Consider the following 21,688-nt stretch of genomic DNA (forward strand, 5'->3'; position numbering starts at 1 on the left):
CATTTACTTCCGTAAAATTTTAGCTGACTTCAAACATGACTAAAAACGGCGATATAATCGAAAAGGCTCGTTACTGGAACACCCTCGAATTAAGATTAGGGAGGTAGAAGAGGCTATCGGAATATAAAAAGATCGCATTTGTCATATACTGGCTGAAGCATGCGTAAGTTGTCATAGCGGGGATCCTTTTGCTTCGATACGAAATAACAGTCAACACAGTACATTAAAAATGCAAACATGATTATATGGGCCGGAAAAATAGTGGAGACTGATTTTATAATAATGATATAATGATAATAGTCATGTGATTGTCAGCGACTATCTTCAACAAGGTAAAACAATAATAGGAGAGTATTAACATATAATTGCATGCCATTTCACACATCGGTGATTGCCATGAAAAAATTTACGAATTGTATTTCGAATTTGTTGACCACCCATTGTATTTTTCAGATCTAGCTTCCAGCGGCTTTTTTCTGTTTTCTAACCTCAAAGTTTTACTGTCAGGACTTTCGTCAAACGCACGAGAAAAAAGATTCCAAGTATACACGGGACTTGATGGAAAAAATTTTTACAGGGACATTTTAAATGTAGCAATAATGAATTTTGCAATTAATTTTTCAACAAAACGGTACTCTTTGTTTAACTCGATAAAATTTATGGTTTAGGAGACATGTAGATTTTTAGATTGTTGTACATGCCGAGTCATTCTGAAGAAAATTATCATAAATTCTAATTATTTATTGAAAATACTTATAAGAGGTATTAAAAAACAATCATTTCTAATTGAACTGCGTACTGTCGAACATTGAAAAATTGATATGTAGAAAAATTTAGTTGGTTAGCCTCCAACTTATCCAATTAAAACAAAAAAAAAACTATAATAAATGTTCGAAGGGCGCTGTTTGTACTTCTAAAAACTTCCGGAGTGTACGGAGGATATTTTTTGGAAGAGCAATCCAAGATTTTGCCTTATAGCGTTACAATGGAAGTTTGTTCTATCGATCAAATTGTTCTTTGTGTTTACCGGTGCTGCATATACCAAACTTATAAAAGATATCCCCCAAAAAACGAATCCATTGTATTTAGTTCAGGGGAACGTGGTGGCCATGCAAATGGACCTCCCCGACCAATCCATCTATCAGGAAAAATGTTATTTTTTATATTTTACTTATAAATCTCTTTCAAGTTTTTCTTTATGCCAGTAATATGATATTTGACAGTATATAGTATAAATGTTTCCTTATTTATTCATTTGTTCTCTAACAAATGCTTGATAATATTTTAATAAGTAAGTATTTTCAATAAATTATTACAATTGATGATAATTTTTTTCAGAATCTCTCTTTATGGCGGTTTCCTTGGCATGTAGTACGATCTAAAAATCTAAAAGTAAAGTTCCTATCAATTTTTAGAGACTATTTTTTTCTTATTTCCAAAATATGTTGGTTTTATTCTAAAAATCATGGTAATTTTCAAGTCATGGTACTTTGAGGGGGTGCAACTTTTCTACTATAAATAATATCGATAAAATAGAAAGTACGTATTAAAAACAAAAAAAAAATCCACTATGGAATAAATTATGAGATTCATGGCTGAAAACTCATAGGAAAAAATTCGGAAGTTAGTTAAAAAATTTGTTTTTTTTGAGTCGTTGTTTCGCCGGCGCAACTTGTCTTAACACAGCCTTGTTATTGATATATGAGAGCAATGCATTCCCTCCACTTTTGAGGGATTCAGAAATCGCTAAATATTGAACTTGGATATCTAATTTTTGGAGTAACTTCCTGTTTTAAAAGTCCTACGAGTGACTTGGACTCAAAACATTTTTAGACGTTTCTACTCTGTCGGTTCTCAAATGAAACACGCGTATATCTTTAAAAATGATTATCTTATTCAATGTACTTATACTTATTTATACGTACTGTATGACATTTTTTAAATATGTCAATCAATGGCGGATGTCTTGTAATTAAGAAGCGAGATAAATGAAAGTTGCCGCTATACTCTCTATTCACTGCTAACAGTAGTATATTATCCGGCAAATGACCACTTTCTGATATTCATCAAGTATGAATATATTCACTTTCCCACCATGCTGTTTATTGACGAAGTAGATTTAGTCTACTTTGTAGATCGTACTACTACTAATCGAAAAATACCTAGCGTGTTACCGTTCCTTTCAGTGTTGCGTGTAGAAAATGTATTTACGTACGCCCGGATTGTTGATGTTCTTAACATTGTTACTTAGTAGATGTGACGTTCTAGGCAACTCGGAAAAATTGTCAGGACTCAAAGAAATATCAGGTGAGTACTTGGAAATCAATTAACATTGAATATAATAACATACCTCAGGAATTATTATTATTATGTATTTTATATTATCAAGTGCTTAAAACTTATTACGGTTGTGATCTGGGACAAAGTAATAAATGTTTACAATAGATTTTAATTGTACAATTAGGAATTAATCGATGCCTTATACAAACAACGGATTATACGTAGTGCGGTCTGTGATTTCTTAGCCTAACATAAATAAAAAAAAACTAATTATCTGTCAATATATTCTCCCTTAATTTCACAACGTCCAAACTATGCTACTATGAAAATATGATGCATTTTTGAGTCAAAATTTTCGTTCACCGCTTTTTTAATTTCATCGTCGCTGTTAAATCTTTTACCCCTTATCTCGGCCTTCAGTTTTGCGAACAAAAATTAGTCGGTGGTCATATTAGGGCTAAATGGTGGGTGTTCAATAGGGTGGAACTTAATTATAACAAAGGATAACGTTGTTTATTTTGACTTGTAATAGTCAAATAAATGTTTATTTTTGATGTCTAACTAGTACATTAAATATGTACTACAGAATAGTTCGTCTTCTGGTGCCTCGAAGGTATTAATATTTGATAACGAAGCAAAAAATACCGAGCTTTTAGCTCATAATTCCTTATAATAAGCAAAATATTATTTAGAAGACACCACAAGGAGGTAGCTGCGTATCAACTTCCACCCACCTCCCACTCTTTATAAAACACATTTATTATTTCTGTCTAATTTACCGGCCTATAATCCTTTTTAGCATAATATTTAATGATTTTACTCGTAGTTTTCCCAAAATAAAAGAATTTCTAGCTTCATACCGTGATACAGCTAGTGCGGCTTCGGTGACAATTTTGACACATCTCTCCACCGCCTGGGAATAGAAGGGAAATCGTGGAAAATCTGTCTGAATCATCTTCTTAATTTCTTCATCGATCAATACTTTAAAGCACCTAACACTCATCAGGTCTCGATCTAGCCGCCATAATACTTCAAAGGCCAAATTCTCTAATATGTTTCCTAGAGTTAGTTACCATTGCTAGAAGAATAATTTCTAAGATGGCAAAAAATGCATTTCTTCCAATAACTGGATCAACGAAGTTTCTATATTGCTATTTGAGGTACATAGTATATTTGATGATTTCCCTCAAATAAATAGCTCCATCCTTGCTTAAAGGTTTCACTTTGATGTTAAATCACAATCGGCTGTTAACTATTAATAACAAATTCAGCAATAACTTCTAGATTCCGAGATGGAATTTAACACGAAACATATAAACGTATAATTCTATTTGTAACCAATAAGAATGAGCGATTTTCTCTGGTTTTCTTGTTGCTTGGTCTTCGGTCGATACTTAGGTGGATACTGCTTGACAAATTTTCTAATCAATTCCTGGCAAATTGGTAGTTCTTTGAAATTTTCAAGCTGTTTACCTATTCGACCCGAAAATTTTCTAGGATCCGTAGACCAGAAGTGTCAAACTCAATTAAAATACTGTCTGATTGAAGATTTCATTCATTTTATCAAAGTCTTCAAAACGATTTGTTGAATTCCTTAATCAAATTTTGTACAAGTTAAGAATAACCATCCAATGTTTTTTGTTTCACTGTGCCAAATAATTTTATATGAGGGAAATGGTGAAAAGTTTGATTTTTCACCTGATTTCTTCACAGCTTCAACTTTGTTTTAAAGGCTTGAATATATGAATACATTTGAGTGACAATCAGATTTTCACCCTGTAAGATATTCAGATCAGTCAAATTCATATCTAACAAAAAGGCACAATTAATCTACCAGTCATTGTCATAATCAATTGGTTTGCCTTTTTCTAACATGAAAGCCGCCAATAATAGGGTCACAAAAAGTAAAAAATCTTTCTAAAACTACTCATCGACTGAGCCAACGAACTTTAGTGAAATAAGGGACATCAGAAAACTTTTCGTCCAAATCTAGTAAAAATTGCCTGAACTGTCGGTGATTTAATCCTCTACTCCTATAAAATTTACAATTTTAATTATTGGTTGCATGACATGGTCCATTTTTGAATGTTTGGGTGCCAATGATTCCTGATGAATTATACAGTGAAATCCTACAAAATTCCCTAATGTTTTCTGTTTTAATTTAATTACAACTCTCGAATATTTGCCAGTCATGGCAAGAGCGCTATCCCTAATTGTCAATGGAACGCACTTTAATAGTTCCTCAGTTATTTCAAAGTTACTGTTAATAGTTACTCGTATAAAAACAGCAAGTTAAGATGTACCAACAGTATCAGTGCTCTCTTCAACAGCCAGTGTAAAGTTTGTAAATTCCTTAATTTTCTCCTTCAGTTGAGAAAACAAATTTTGATATAAATCATCTATTCTTGAAGCAACAGTGTTTCTTTAGAGCGAAATATTTTGAATTATTAACTTTTGAGATGGAAATGAAACATCGGCAACTTTAAACATACAGTTTTGATCTTTTCTAATGCTAAATCTTGATTTCAGGGCATCTTCGCTCTCTGTATTAGCTTCAGTGAACATCGATTGTTGTCCTTGAAGTTTAGATTTTAAAGATGACAATGTGTCAATTCTTATCTTTTCAGTGTAACAATAGAATTTTGACTTATGATTTCTATCATAGTGTCTCTTCAAATTAAACTCCTTACAAACAGCAACTGTTCGATTACAAATCAAACACAGTGATTTACCTTTCCATTCTATGAAAAAATACGCAATTTTCCATTTAAACTGAAAAACTCACTATCACCTTTACGTTTTTGTGACATTACGCCAAAATCGTAGCAATTATGGAACTCGACACAACAATTATGGATACCGCACGCGCACGACACACAAATGCACAATACCTTCTCATCCACACCACAATCCTTCTCCGACCGTATCACTTCGATTACTCGACTTAACTTACTCACGTCGCGCCGACGCACTCGATTTATATGGTTAAGGTAGGTTCTAGTCTAGACTCGAAGCGCTTGGAAGATTCTATCGTTCTCGACAAAAATAATAGTATATTCTCGCTTTCTGCTAAGAGATGGCGGTACTGTCTTTATCTCTAGCTTGTCTAGGCACGTGCAGCACAAAAAATTACTTATAAACCACGTAGACTTGAGAGTACGAGTATTTAAAACAACCGTAGATGAATCGAATGAAGTCTAAAAGCTCTAAAAAACATGACTCTTCTTTCTGTGACACATTGCGATTGCGGGCTTTATTGATATGGCCCAGGGACCGGAATCGGCCCTGACTGCCGTAGTCTATCCATCAATATATTGAAACAAGTGCCTCAAAGGAAGTGCATTCGGATGTAGTAGACAAATTATCCACCAAGTTTTTATGATACAATGATTTTTTTTTCTGAATAGTAATTTCCTAATCCTGGTAATTACCTTCTTTTATTGTGGAATATTTTAATGGCTACTGTAAAACCACCGTTATTTTGATAATTAAGAGGTAACTTATAATTAACAGATTAATAATATTAACGTATAATAAGTTAAAGTATAATTACTCAAATCTCCTGTGTACTTATTTAATGTTAAAAAAATACCTTATAGTAATTACGAGCCTCTCTTCAGGTGCCACTGATAATCTTAAATGAGTGTCTTCATGTCTTAAGTCAGTTTGTACCAGATGCAAAATGTAATCTTGATATTCGCAGGTAAGTAAGAAATTTTTTTGGATTATTTTTCATTCGTTTGCAAAACGAGACAAAGTAGTCGCTCTCTTCCATTCGATTAATTGATAATGTGTCCTCCCAAATTCGTAGATTCTTTAGTTTTCGTCTCCGGGGTCTTCGAAGTAACAAAGCCAACAGTAGTGTTTCCTCCTCGGAATCCATTTTGTTGATGAATGTATTGTGCGCTACAAACAAACGACGAAAACGTTGCATCTCTGTTACGCGTTCGTGACGTGTTCCCGCCGCTAGTATGATAAGACTGTAGGCTGTTTTCCATCTAAAAATAGAACACTATACTTCTTTTGAGTAATGTTCTGCAGTATATGATTTTATCGATGCTTGAAGCTTGAAGAAAATTGACAATAAACATCAGTTATTTTCGGGAATTAAGGGCCCTGCTGCACCACTAGATTTTATATCGAAATTGAAACAAAAATATTTTCGTTATGTGGCTGAAAAAATAAACAAAAATTCTCCTACAAAACAATATTCAAGATTTCGTTTTTTAGTTACACTCTCGTTTTCAATCTTTGTGAGTGAGAATGTGAGGCCACATTCGAGTACTGTAGTCCTAGAAAGTCTCAAAATAGTGCATCCATAACTTTTTAGGTGCTTTTCGTGACCTTTGCTTTTTTGGCACACATTGAATCTTTTTAAGCAGTCCCTAGCCTCTGTTTTTGATTTGTGTTGGTGTCAATCCCTCAATAAAATCTTTTATAACATTGTGAAATTCAATTTGAGACATTTTTCAAACTAACTAATTTTCTTTCTTTCTTCAAACTAAGTGCTTGTTCAAGCTCTACTATAATAAAATGGATCGCAGCAGCAACTTGAAACTTTGTCTAAAGCTTATTGAAACTTGTCTATACAAGTCAAGAACTCACTATATACCTACAAGCATTATTACAACTTTAATAGACACTTTTTGAATTAATTTGGACTCAGATTTCTCATAGATATAATAGAACTCACAGTTCTATTATATCATAAAGTTCATAATTATGGTGTATTATAATGAAGTAAGGCTTGAATCGATACTATATTGAGTAAAATTTTTATATATCTAAAAGCATAAATTATTTTCAATGGACTAGAAGGGGTCGGAAATCAACGGCCCTTCACAACTTTTTCGCGGCATGCTAAAGTATATAATTTTAGAAAAATCAACAAATTTGGTGAGCATGTCAAAATGTAGCTGGTGACAAAAAAGAGCACTAATAGAAGCATAGTAGTTCATATGTGTTTTTCTCACATAAACCCGTTCATTTTGACAACTGTATGGTGTTTCACTATATAGGATAATAAGAAATACATGTTAATATTTTTAATTTTCAATAGTCATAACTTAATGACATTGATATGATTGTTTGAAAAATTTTTATAACAGAATTCAAAAGCCCGTTGCCTATAAGCGATAAGTTTGAGAAAGAAAAGGAAGAAAGAGGACGAAAGAAAATTTTTGAGCATTAATTTATGGTCAAGGGAAAAAAATACAGAGTAATAATAGCAATTTATTTGAAAATGCAATCAGCAAAAGAATATTTAGAAAAGTTATTGGAGATCCAGACGTGTTCATTTCTATAACTGTTGAAGATGTTTTTCCAATTCGCATGCTGTTAATGATTTGATTATGATGTTGTTCGTTAATATCCAAGTACGTTTTTATTGAGTTGGCATTGTTGTGACCCTTAATTTTTATAAGCTCTTGCTCTTGTAAACCACTTTTGGTCAATCGACAAACCGCGGTCGATCTGTTGGAGTGATTTTTTCCCCTCCTGTCAAACGCTCCGGCAGACGATTTTGTCCAATTTTCAATTGTATTTTTTCCAAAGGGTATTATCATACTAGTGATCATTTTCAGATTTGAGCTACTTTTTGATATCAATTTTTTACATAATCTGACAGGATAAACGTTGCTATCGTTGTTTTCTATTAGAAATGTGCTTCCTTATTTCTAACACATTTTTGAACCACCTTGGTAAATCTTGCTAAATGCAGGGTTATATTTTTTTTACAGAACAATCGTTGTTTGATTCGATATAAAAAAGTCAGTCAAGCAAGCAGCAGCTTCCCCATCTCGCCAAGCTAATTCTACCGCGGCTATGTGATAGATTTCTTCGTATAGAATTGCGGGCAGCTCGCGCTTGTTAGAATGAAACACTTTTGAGTGGGTTAATAATTACTTTAATTTCTTTATATTTTTTTTGCAACAGCTTACTTGTTAGGTTCCACTTGGTTTTGACCGCAGTTTCTTTAAACTCTGCACCATCTTTACTTCTCATATTCATTGAGTAATCCTTTAAAATCAACGCCACTTCTTTCGACGTCTAATTTCCATCTAATTGAAACTTTCTATCATTACAAAAGTCCATAAAGGCTTTCCGTAAACGGAATTTTTGATATGTTTGATTCTATAATTTTATTAATATTTTTGTAAGTATTAAAACCAAATCAAGACATTTTGAATATGTATCCATGGCAACGTGAGAACAGTACATGGGATCCGTTTTCAGTATAATGTTGTAGTGATTGGTTGTCTTCAATAATGACTTCAAATTAATTAATTTCATTGGATTTCAACTGAAGCAAAAAATTTTCAGCAAAATAATTGATATTCTAACGTAGAAATAATGAATGAAATACCAAAGAAAAAAAATGAATGAGAAAAATTGTGAACTTTATGAAAAGTTGACTTTTGATTTTGATGAGGAGTCACTGAGGTTAAAATAAGATAAGTACGTGTTTGTGTGTTTTTAACCCAGTATGCTCATCGATCCATACAGGTAGTTTTGTTAGAAGCTCCGACATGGTAATTTAATTTTGGAAATTATTAAACTGTAAAAAGAGAAATTGTATTTCAGTTCCATTATTTCAATATAGATTTTAAACTTTCAGTCGTAGAAAATAATATATCAATCTATCGTGAAACATGAAATCTTGTCAATGAAGTATAGTTTACTGTTATACAACATATTAAATGGGAAATATACGTAGTAAAAGAATTGCATTCTACTAATTCGATTATTTCTCTTTTAATTGTTCGTTTGCAGTTGTGGATTTATCAGCAGGCTAATTAGGCTATAGCCTATGACGGCAGATTTAAATGGCCGGTAAATTTTGTTTGAATTTTTTTTGATTCACGAAATAAAAAAAAAGTGTTCATACTGAGAAGTCGTAATAAAAGTCAAGAGAAGCTAAGCGCTTTTCTAGCTAAGCTAGCTCTTTCATGGATAGAGTCAGAGCAAATGAACAAGATTTCATATAATTAATGATTTCGCAAATTCAAAGTTATGCCAAAATATATTCTAACGTTTTCATGATTTAATTTAAACAGTTATGTCACATGAAACGTTAGCCTCAAATTATAGAATTGAAATTTTGTTCATAAAAAATGTAATTTAAATAATTGGGAACCAAGGTAGCGAATTTCAGAAGTGAGCAGAGGCGACTGAAGATGAATAGCCTATAGGCGGCTAATCTGTAAATTCACCACTGTTTGTTTGCTAGCTGGATTTGGCTAATTTTAGTCTTGAATTATTTGTGGAAGTCCAGTTTATTTTTCTTTGATATTTTGTCACAAACTAAGCGCAACCATAATATTTGACATTTGACAACCAACCTCTATGTCACACGACACTGACATAGAAGCTGTGAACAGTCGATCTTGTGGAATTTATTTCCTTGATGCTCCCGGAGGTACCGGAAAAGTTTTCTCAATTTCATTGCTTTTGACGAGGAACAGATCGCGAAATTATGTAGTTTTAGCGTTAGTTTTATCTGGTATAGCAGCGACTCTGCTAGAAGGTAAGCGAACTGCACATTCTGCCTTGAAATTACTATTAAACATGCAAATCAACGAAACACCAATTTAAAACATCGCCAAAAATAGCGCAATGGCCAAGATCCTACATCCCTTTGGGATGAATACACAATGACCCATAAAAGGTTACTGGAGGCATTAGACAAAACGTAGAAAGATCTTCGTGACAACTAAAATATTTTTGGTAGTGCCATGATTCTATTGTTATGTGATTTTCGTCAGATTCTTTCAGTTATTCCCCGATTAACTGTTGCTGATTAACTAAATGCATGCCTAAAATCATCATATTTGTGGCGGTACCTAAAGACACTACAATTAACAACTAAAATGCGAGTAATTTTTCAACTGAAAAATTGTTTGCGAAGAAGTTGTTAGACATTGGAAATAATAAAGTTGCAGTGGACATCTCGACCGGATTCATTACATTACTGACAGATTTTTGTCCCGTAACAAACTAAAAAGAGGAGTTTATTCTCCGTGTTTTCCCAGATATAGCGCAACAGTTCAATAACCATAATTGGCTGGGTGCTTTTAAGTTGCCTGGATTACCACCTCACAATTTGCAGTTAAAAGTAGGATCACTTGTCATCATGTTGTAACATTAAACAACCTTCACGGTACAATGGAACAACACTGGCTGTGAAACAGGTGATGAATAACGTCAATTAGAAAACAATCATAAAGGGAAAATACGAAGGAGAGGATGTCTTGATGCCGAGTATATCGATGATTCCAACGTTTACAATTTCCGATAGGTCTGGCCTTTGCGATGACCATAAATAAATCGCAAGGCCAGCCGCTGGAAGTTTGCGGAATCAACTTGGAGTTTTCCTGTTTTGCGCATGGACAATTATACGTCTCGTTTTCGCGCGTCAGAAAACCGTCATCTTTGTTTATTAACGCACCACAAAACGAAACAAAAAATATAGTTTATCAGAAAGCTTTAATTTGACTGTGACATATCTGAGTGTGTCTGTTTTGTGAGTAAGCAGCATCATGTATAAATAATCGAAAATAATAATAAAACTTCATTCATACCGAGCATTTTTTTTCATGTTTTAAGGTTTTAAGGAGAGGTTGTAATTACTGACTAGTTTTGACGTTATTACTTCTCATCAGAGCAGTTTGTTTCGTGTTTGAGACCTATATATATATATATATATATATATATATACACAGGCGAACCACCGATAGTTAAGTGTCTTGGTAATAGTAATCCATAAACGCGAATGTCGAATGTTCCCAATATTTACAAACAAAATCTCAGACACTAGTCTAGAAATTTTGCCCTTTATATTCCGACCAATAGTCTTGTGAACTTTTGAGAACGAAATCATTGAGAGTTATTTGAATTTTCAATATGAGTTCTAGGAATTTTTCAAATTACAGATTCGTATTTCTAATAGATACATAGTAGTGAAATGTGAAAGTAGAAACCACTCCTCATCTTACAATAAATAACCAATTTCCAATTTTGTCGAACCATACACTTATGGTTATTTACGTCTGTTTGATAAGGCGTAATAAGAGTATGAATTTTTTAGGTAAAATAAACAGATGAGAGGTAGAAACGTCCACTTTTTATATTTGATTAGTAATATTTGTATAGAAACCTGTTATATTTATTAGTTAACCAGCTTCACCTTTTCCTTACTGAATTATTTCAAAATATTTAATAACGGTAATAACGGGGTTTCATCAGATAACATCCAAATTTATGGCACACTAAATATTGACAAGGATGCATTTTATACTCATGATACTACTAAAAAATAAGCGTGAATTTATTATAGTTCTGAATTTTATTGAATAGATATTATATGCATCATATACTAAATATACATCTAAAATTATGATGAAACTGATTTATGAAAATGATGTAACCTTTCTGCAAAAAATAGATTTATCGCATTTCTGATTTTCTCTTTTTACATACCAAATCCATAAATTTATCAGATTGATAAATCTTGTTGAATCTTGCAAAACGAATACAGGGTGAATCCAAGTTGAGGAATAGTATTTTTCATAATTGAAGAAAGTACCTTTTACTGCGGAAACCTATATAAAATTCGATGAGACCCAAAAGTCGTTAATTTATTGCTATTTATTGGTACGCATTTTGCAGAGTATAGTTTGAAAAGAATTTTGAATTATATAACATTTGTTTGATTCTAATATAGGGTATATATATTTGGTTTACATTGTTGTATTATTGTTGGGTTTGAAATTTTTAAAGGATAAAACTGTTAAATTTTACTCTTGAATTTACTAAATGATACGTGTTGAATACAGTTTCTCCAGTTTTCAGCAGTTACATTTTTAACCTCTTAATCAAGTTGATCATACTTCTTTTTAAAGTTGGTATATTATTGTGAACTCGAACATTAGACTTTAGATTATAGCATAACAACAAGATTAGATTAGAAATACAATAATTAAAAAAGTTTGCACTTCCACGGGTCTCTCTGGTCTACATTTTTCAGGTAAGGTTAGGTTGGGCTAGACTCTTGCCTACATATTTTAGGTCATGACAACGAAGAAATAAGATTACGTGAAAATGTAAATAATCCTTTTTGTGGAACTTTTTGTGAACCTCGTTTTTTGTTGGAAAATTTTTCCCCAAAATCAATATTTTCAGAGATATTTCGTGAAATTATTACCTCACCTCGTATGGACCATTTTATTGTACTTATGTGAGACATGGACGCTTAAAGCTGACATTATGAAGAAAATAGAAGAGTTCGAGATGTGGTGCTATCAGAGAATCTTTAAAATATTGAGGACTGTACATACCAGTAATGAAGACATCTCAATAAGGTTTGAGAACTCCTAAATGCGATGGAAACAAAAAAGGTCTGTTATATCCCTCACTCGATCAGTCAGGGAAAGGTCTTCCGAGTAGCGACAGATGGATACCTATTCAACCAAATAGTCATAAAGATAACTCACGTTTGAAGACAGGCACAGCATTAAAAGAAGAAGAAGAAGATATATCGTAGGTGTGGTATTGGTATAGAAAAATTTTTCTCTGTAAACTGGTGTAGTGTTAATTGAAAATAGCAAAAATTATTCAAGTTAATGTTTATGTGTTAATGCAGGCGATGATAAAGATATTTAACATGAATAACCCTATTTCAAAATACCGTAGTTGATGGTTTTTGATTCAATAATCCTATTCAATCATACGTTACGCCTAGAAGGTATCGGTAAATAAATCAAATCCAATCTATGATTGCCCTAAAGCCAACTCTCTATTGACTACAATTTAAGCTATTAAGTGATCGGTTTTTGATTGGATTCCCATCTGCACTGTATAAATAAATAATAATCAATACAAATTCAATTTATGAATCACAATAACAGGATACGGTTGGTTAGTAACCGTGAAATTAGTACCGAAATCTCTGTTACGATAAATATATTTTACACACTTCTATTGTTGCGTGGATTTGAATGATATGTTAATAATTCAGATAACGAGAATGGTGTTTGCATAATAATACATCCCACTAAATTGATTGATATAGCGGGATTAGCGTAGGTTATTTCGATTTTAAGGTTGATTAATTTGACAATAAAACACTTGATTAACAGAAGGCGCTTTAATGTATTTTTAATAGCATATTATAAGAGTTCCATATTTCATAAATAGTCTAGTCGCTAAACACCAAAAGTCACAGCTGAAAAATTTTGCATGGTTGTAGTAATTCAAACCCTCAAAAAGAAAATCAAAGAATCCATCATAAAGGTTGGCCGCGCGTGGTTAGAAACTATCTAAGAAACTAAGGTTTTGAGCAGTACTTTATAATAGTGACACATTAAGTAATCATTTCATTTTGCAATATTATTTTTTCAGATAAAACAGTAAGACTTTTGTACCATACCATTGGCGAAAGTGAAAGGGGTTTGGTTGGGTTGGAGGTGAGGACTTAAAATATGCAACAATTAATTTCAAAAATGAAAAGGGAATATGAAATAATGAATCTATTGCTTAATATACCTCAGAAAACGAGAATAACCTAACCTCCAGTTTTAAGGTGGTGTGAATACCTTATACCTTATACCTAAGACCTAAGGAAGTTGACCCTAACTGTGGATTCACCCAGTGGCGTTGTTTTCTGTTCTGGGTAAGTCTTAAGGGTCACTTGAAGAGAAAACCGCCTATTGGCTCAAACTCTACCATCTCGACAGTTTTCTTGATTTTTACCTTTGGTTCCTGACTAGCCGTGAGGGGATATTTCATTCACCATGGATTTTCTTCATTATTATATTTATATTTCTCTTTTGCTTTACTTTTATTGAATATCATTGTAATCATTGGTTTTAATATTTCTTTTTCGTACTGTTCTTGTTTTTTTCATTTTGCCGTTACATTCTTTTTCTTATTCTTCTTCTCATCATTATTTTTACAATAACCTCATGTTTCGATTTGCGTCCCTGTTTAGTTTGAATTATGTTGTTCGGGCTTATCATCAATTCATTTAACAGTAAACTGAATCTTGCTCTTTCATTCTGGAATATCATGCAACAGAGCACGTGTTTTGCGTCGTTTTTTTCTTACCCACAATATGTCTTGTTCGTTTAGCAATATGAGCAAACGTTTTCACGTCTTTGTCTATTTGAATTTTTTCACCGCATGGTATCTACAATATAAGGATCAAAAACTGAGATATCAAATCAATATTTAGATATACATTTCTAACAAATAAATTCAAAATTTCAATAAAACCGCCCATAGTGTGCAAATGATTCGAAATCGGTAGATATCTGTTGTTTTTTTAGATTAAAGAAATATCTTATTCTTCTTATAGTGTCGAAACCACGGACGTAAATTTGTCAACCATGATGACTCCGTTTTTCCTCTATTTTTCCCTGGATGATAAGATGCAATATACTATATGTGTCAGGATTGCGTATTACATGTGCGAAGTAAGATAATTTTCTGGACTCGACAGAACTTACAATCTCTCACTCTCTCTCCTTTCTCATTTGCAACATAACGTCGTCATTACGCACTCTATCCTGCCAGCTGATTCGAAGCATACGCCTATATGTACACCAAACCAACAAGAGTTGCTTCCGTCAGTGTCCACATGCCTCAACACCATACAAATAAGCTGTAAACTTAGATCGTGACTACACAAGATGTTTTTTAGTCTAATGAATGCTGCTCCAGCTTTCTCAATGCGACATTTTGTGTTGAGTGATCCTATTTTACATTAATAGCTGTTGTCAAATGGTTAATCTTTTCCGTTCGTTTTAAATTGTCAACAATAAGGTCACCATCGTTTACTGGATTTTTGGTGATGATCATGTACTTAGTCTTTTTGGTATTAAATTTTATTCTATCCTGACAGTTCTCAACCATTTGATCTAATAAAGTTTGTGAACCTTCCATTGAGTCTGCTACGAGGACAGTGTCATCGGCGTACCGAAAATTGCTTACGGTCACCACGTTTATTTTTATACCGTCTTCAACATCTTCTTCACCGAAGGCCTCTTGGAATATATGTTCCAAGTATAAATTGAAAAGTAGGGGTGAGAATATACAGCCCTGACTGCTTTCCTAATGTTGATATCTGGAGTTAATTTATCTAATTTGCTTTTTGATTCTAGTAAAGATTCGCTATTAAATTAATATCTTTGCTATCAATTCCAGTTGCTTGTAGGATATCTATTAGTTTATGATAACGGACCTTATCGAATGCTTCTCAAAATCTATGAGGCATAAATATACGTTACCGTTGACATCTCTACACCTCTGTAACCAAGGCCTGAATGCTCAACAAACCCTCTCTAGTTCCTTTTCGAAAATCAAACTGAGTACTTCTAATGTTTTCCTCTTAGGGTATATTCTTTGATATATGACTCATCAAACAATAGAAGTTTATTTCAAACAATCCGTTGGAATAACGCCATTGTGATAGATAGCATTAAACGGCTTAGATTGGTGATCTAAGGGAATTGATTTCAAGAGTTTTTAGCAATTCTGTGGGAATTCCATCAGGCCCGGAAGCTTTTCCATTTTTTTTGTATTTGGTTTTCCCTGACTTATATTGTTATATTTCGGTCAACAAATGGTTCTTTTTTTCTGTGAACCTCTTCTCCATCATCATCAAATAAATCTTCTATACAGGGTGTCCCACGACGAGCTAAAACTATCTGTATAAGGTAAAATACTTATAATTAAATCATGAAAATTTCTACGTTTGAGTATTCGGATACGATCTTTTTAAAATATTTTCAAATATATGTAACTTTATTTAAATTTTAGTGTACTTTTGCCTAAGAATTTTTTTCGAAAAATGCATACTTTTTGAGTTATCAGTTTTTTTGTAAAAAATTTGACAGTTTCAGACCCTTATAAATTATTTTTTTACGAGAATACCCTCAAGTATATGAAAATCGTTTCTATTCGGTTGCTTTAAGCAAGGTCAGACGTATTTGAATCTATGTTGAAAAATTTTTCATCTCATAAAGGATGTGAATAAAAAGTGTTGAAAGTTTAATTTCATAAATATCAAATTTCTTTATTTTTTTAAATAGAACCACCCGGTTTTTTCTATTTTAGTGCATTCAAGAGTAAAAAATGAGGAAAATTTATATATACTTTCCTGTACCTAATCCTTATTGTTATCCAGATATTGAATGTTTTCTGCAAATTTTTAGAGATGCATGTGTGGTATAAATTTTATTTTCACCCATTAACCGTATAGCTTCAAATTGTTGAGGATTCTTTTAACAGTATGCCAGTTTGGTCTTAGTCTATCTGGATACCTTGCAGCAAATAAAGTACAAATTCTTGTAACAACTTTGTCACATACACCATGTATTAAAAGCAAATTTACATAATTTTCGTTATTAAATTGAGAACGAGTCATTTTAACGGTTTTCGAAAAAATCAACAATTGACTAATGACAGTTAAATAAGTGTTATTTATTACAGACTACTAAAAGTATACATAAAAAATTAAAACTTGTTAAAAAATACAATAATAATTTAAAACCTCAAATATCAAGGAAACGACTTGTAACGGTAACGGTAAGATTTAGGTTTAGGAAAGTATACATGAGCATGCCATTTTTCACCTTCACATTTTATTTGAATTTAAAATTAGGAATATAAGCTAGTAAAATGATGCACAAACAGGGGTCAAACTGGGAAGTTTTGGTGTAATTGTTTTTATTGGTTTTTTTGGGATGCTGAACACTAATCTGAAGTTGTTGAACAAAAATTTGCTCGGCAAATATGAGAAATCATCTAAAAACTACTAAAAATTATTTTTATTAGTGGTTTTCAGCTTATAACTTGCAAAGCAAGCTATTTATGCCAGAAGTGTTTGTTGACTAAAATAAAGAGGAGAAAATTTCCTTACAACATATTTTCGTACGTAGTTTGGTTTCCACGCAAAATGGTAATGAAATATGGGCGAAATTAGTATTAAAAAATATCAGAAGACATCATCAGTTCATATTTTTTGGTGAACATTATTTCATAGATTAAAAGAAGAGGCAAATTTCAGGCCAAGACGGTAAGAAAGAAACAATCTGTAGAAGGACAGTCATCCTTCACTGAAATATGGGAGAAAATTATCACTCTATCTTTTGCGCGGCCTTCCCATACTTTTTCCCAGTGGTGGGTTGTCTCGTGCTATCCTTTCTTCCCTCATTCTACTTGTGTTCGTCCCATGTCGTCGCTACGTTTCCTTCTAGGAGCGTTTTCCCAGACTTTCAATTCGCTTGTTTCCAGGAGCTTTTTTGTTTTTGCTGCATCAGGCCGAGTTTCTGCTGTGTACGTCATTATGGGTCTGATTACAGTTTTGTAGGTTCTTGACTTGGCCTCAATACTTATGTATTTGTTTTTCCATACAGTGTCGTTCAGACATCCGGCTGCTCTTGCTGCTTTTATTGTTTGCTGCCTTACCTCTGTCTCATTATCACCATATCCGGATAGTTCTATACCCAGATATTTGAATTTCATTTCTTGCTGGATTATTTTGTCGTCTATGACCAGCTTGCATCTAAGAGGTATTTTTGATGTTGTCAGGCTTTTTGTTTTGGAGACAGAAACCAACATATTTGGAGATTTTGCTGTGCAATTAAAGCTAGGAGACTTCAATGCTCGAAATGTGCTACGAAGATGTACCAGGAGTCAAACAACACCTTAATGTCCAGTCCAATGTTTTATTTGTGAAAAACATTTGAGTTAGGGTCCAGTGAAAGTGGCAAAGGAAAAAGGAATAGAAACTTTGAATGATGTTAGTAAAAAAGAAATGATAGGAAGGAAGTTCTTTTGGTAGGTAAAACATCTGTAAACATACACGTTTTATATTAGGAAGGTTACACAAACAAAAAAATGATAGCTGCTTACCTGAAGAAGGCTGCTCAACCAAGCACATCTTCGCAAAAACCAAGATCATAATTTGACTTTTATTTTAAAACAGGTTGTTTTGTGTGCAGAACACGCATTCCTGAAGATTATCCAAGGTCACAACCACGACTGCATCATCATGAACGTAATTTGGTATATCAGACTATGGAAATAGAGAATTTATAAAACGGGCTCAACTACGTGGAGATTATTTCTTCAGTACTTCAGTTATCAAGAGGGTCCAGCCGATAACAGACATGATTGTCTGCTGATTGTCAGTATAATGATAAATGTTTAAAAAATCTGTACAGTAGGCCCGAGTTAATGAAAAAGAGGAAGTTGGCCCACATGCTGAAGAGATTGAAAGGACTATGAATGACATTTTCACTTTTATGGAAAGTAATGACGAGAAATGTCAGTTTTCATTAGATTAATAACTCAGGGAGCGACCCCAAAGAAAAACTGTAATACAACATTTACTAGAGAGATATGGGAAAGATGTTATCATATAAAAAATCAAATAGAATACAATTGCATGTTTCAAACATACTGGTCATAAGATTTTGACAGATGCTTGGCATATTGAAAAACGTTTATCAGAACGGGAAGAACGTCTTCGAATAGTTGAAACAGCCGCTGATGTAATTCTCGAAGAGTTACGATCCGTACCCTATGTACTGAAATTTACCTCTTTTATAATTCTATCTATACCGTATGACGTACGAAAAAATGTTAAGAGACATAAATTATAGGCAATTTTCTCCTCTTCATTTTACTACACAAACGAATGAGTTGAATTTACGGAGTTTATTACACCTGGAGGACCCGGCGCTACCTTGCCAGCTGAAGGTCATTACGTTCACTCCTAAGGTGAGTTCTGTCGGGACAAGCAGAATTAAGTGGAAAGGAATGACTAGTTGAAAATGCAGCTGGCTCCCGGTCTAAAAACGACATAACTAAAATAATATTATCTACATCAATAACTATTTTCAATAATCTAGTATTATGTAATTACTTGCTTATTTTGATGACAGGATCTTACAACGTGATGTCTTAACCTTACTTTCAATCTGAGTTCACAAAACTCACTAAAGCACACGGTAGAAGCAGAATTGGGTAGAAAGGAATAACTATTCAAAATATGCAGCTGGCTCCCGGACTATTTGCTGTGGCAGACGGTTAGATTACCAATGATAATGGTGAATTTTATGTGGTCATTCTGAATATTAACACATATTACACGTTACTTTTATTAACTGAGAAATGAAGTCATTATCTAGGTATAAGATACCCACATAACTGAGTCAATCAGATCACTTGAATGTAAATGGAAAGCAGCTATTGCAACGCATGGCGCAGATGTTTTTATGCAGATCTCAAAAGAGAAAATTTTCATGGAGAAAAAAAAGGACATTCGAGTGAGAACTTATATATTTTTGCATCCACATAATTAAAATCAGATGGAATTTTATAAAAACGATATGAACAAAATCCAGTTCTTCCGATTACTCGAACGCCGTGAACCTAAGTAGATCACCTTCGTAATTTTAGTTATTAAACCGGCTAAATTTTACTGATTTAAGATAAAAATTAACTGAAGAACAACAAGTGTATGTGATACTTTATTATTGGAATAAGGTTAGACATTGCTACAAGGTAAAACAATCTAGAAAAACTTGATTTGGATTGTTATTAGTGGTGAATTCATCTACCTGTTTTATGATACCACTCATTTGTTTACAGAGTTGATGCATTGTTTAGCTATACTCTATTTTTACATATAATCCCGCTAGAGCTAAATTATTTCCCAATTTTTCGAAATGTTATTTTTCGTAAAAAGTTCGCAACCGAGAAATAAGTTAAGGAGATTAATTTGTATAATTTCGAATGGTGTTGTTTTTATCATTACCGGTACATTTCCCATGTCTGATCCAGATACAATGATATCATTGTTAGCACAAAGGAATTGTTTTGTTTTACAAAATTCTCTCCTGACTTGTTCGTTTCGTTTATTTATCAAACGGAAATAGAAATGTGTTAACATATTAACAGTTCTAGACCTAAGGTGAGATTTATCGTCTTCATTGGAACTTACACAAAATTTTAGGTCTTTAATGACTGTTGTTAACGAAAACTCTTGATAACTAATAGGTATGTTAAAATTTGGACCTGCACACAGAAGTATTTTGACTTTCACAGGTATATCTAAGTTAGTGTAATTTTTAATGAAATCTTCATGAGTGACGACTTATAGTTTGTTGTTTATGTACATAAGTTATGTATTAGCTTAATATTTTTAGTTTTTATATTGTTAAAACATACATTATATTTACAAGTGGCAGTATGTTCGAAATTATGCACTATTTCCAGCGGTTAAACAGACCTAACCTCATTTTTAATTATGTCCAATTCTTTTTCTAATTTCCAGTTACTTTAATTTCTAAATTGAGAACTGATTTGATAAATCTATCTCAGTCACTTAATTTTGGAATGGATAATCCTCAGTATTAAGACTGAGTGAGCATTTCATATTATTTCTGATGTGATTAGGTATAATATATTTAGTTTTACATTGTGAAAGAAAAATATACAAAGCAAGTTAGTAATCCAACTTCAGCCACAACTTCAACATTCGAGTTACATCTGCGCCATATGTGTTGTCGATAGTTTTGAAAAACCCAGGCGAAGATGTTATTGTTAAAATTATTGACCTTCCTAGTATGTAATTTCGAATGGTGTTGCGGGTTGAGGGCTCAAAATAAAACTATTCGAGAGTTTTTTAAAATGCCAACGTTTCTATCTTTTATTGAGGAACATTATAAGTTAAACGTTAATGAAGATAATCAAGTTAACAAAATATTGTAAAATCAGAAATAAAACAATAATTAAATGAAAACAAAAATTTGTATATAAATGAATAGAACACATCTAAGACAAACTATATAACCTAAATAAATAAGAACATTGATGTAAAAAGCAGAAGAACAATGAAAAAGTTATTTAAAGAAACTAATACATATACATAAAACTGAAAACATACTGTTTTAAATTAGTAGACGTCAAAAATAAAATACATATATACGAGGGCCGTTTTTTTTCAACTTCCGATCGCTCCGTGCAGACGCTACGTAGGCATGCATCGTAGAATACAGCAAAGCTTTTACACTACACACTTCGCCATTGTTAACATTCAGGCGTCAGTCGGCGTTGTGCTACAGCCACGTAAACATGTTTGCCTTTATTGATGCTTCCGCCAAGTGTGATTCGTTTTCTACAAGCTGAACGTGATAGAGCTGCAAAAATCTATCGGATTATGTATCGTAGTGTGTACGAGGAGAACTTCATGAGTGATGGTGTTGAACGTAAATAGTGTCGAAAGTTCAAAGATGGCCGTAATGATGTGAATGTTGAAGGGGGTCAAGGTCGCAAATCTCTCGTTTCAGATGACCTGATTCAACGAGTTGACAGAAAGAAAACTACAGATTCTCCATAACTG

The 21,688-nt window shown here is 32.9% G+C and overlaps 1 protein-coding gene across 1 annotated transcript in view; it reads left to right on the plus strand.

Annotated features, from left to right (window-relative positions):
• The first annotated feature begins 2,141 nt into the window (after nucleotides 1–2,141).
• LOC130892275 (low affinity immunoglobulin epsilon Fc receptor-like) overlaps nucleotides 2,142–21,688 on the plus strand; it is a 66,479-nt gene continuing 46,932 nt past the window's right edge. The window contains exon 1 of the mRNA XM_057797557.1: nucleotides 2,142–2,307. Within this exon, the coding sequence (XP_057653540.1) occupies nucleotides 2,202–2,307 (106 nt within the window). The 5' untranslated portion in view covers nucleotides 2,142–2,201. The remainder of the gene's footprint in view (nucleotides 2,308–21,688) is intronic.

The sequence above is a fragment of the Diorhabda carinulata genome, chromosome 4 (assembly GCF_026250575.1).
Source record: "Diorhabda carinulata isolate Delta chromosome 4, icDioCari1.1, whole genome shotgun sequence".
Classification (NCBI taxonomy): domain Eukaryota; kingdom Metazoa; phylum Arthropoda; class Insecta; order Coleoptera; family Chrysomelidae; genus Diorhabda; species Diorhabda carinulata.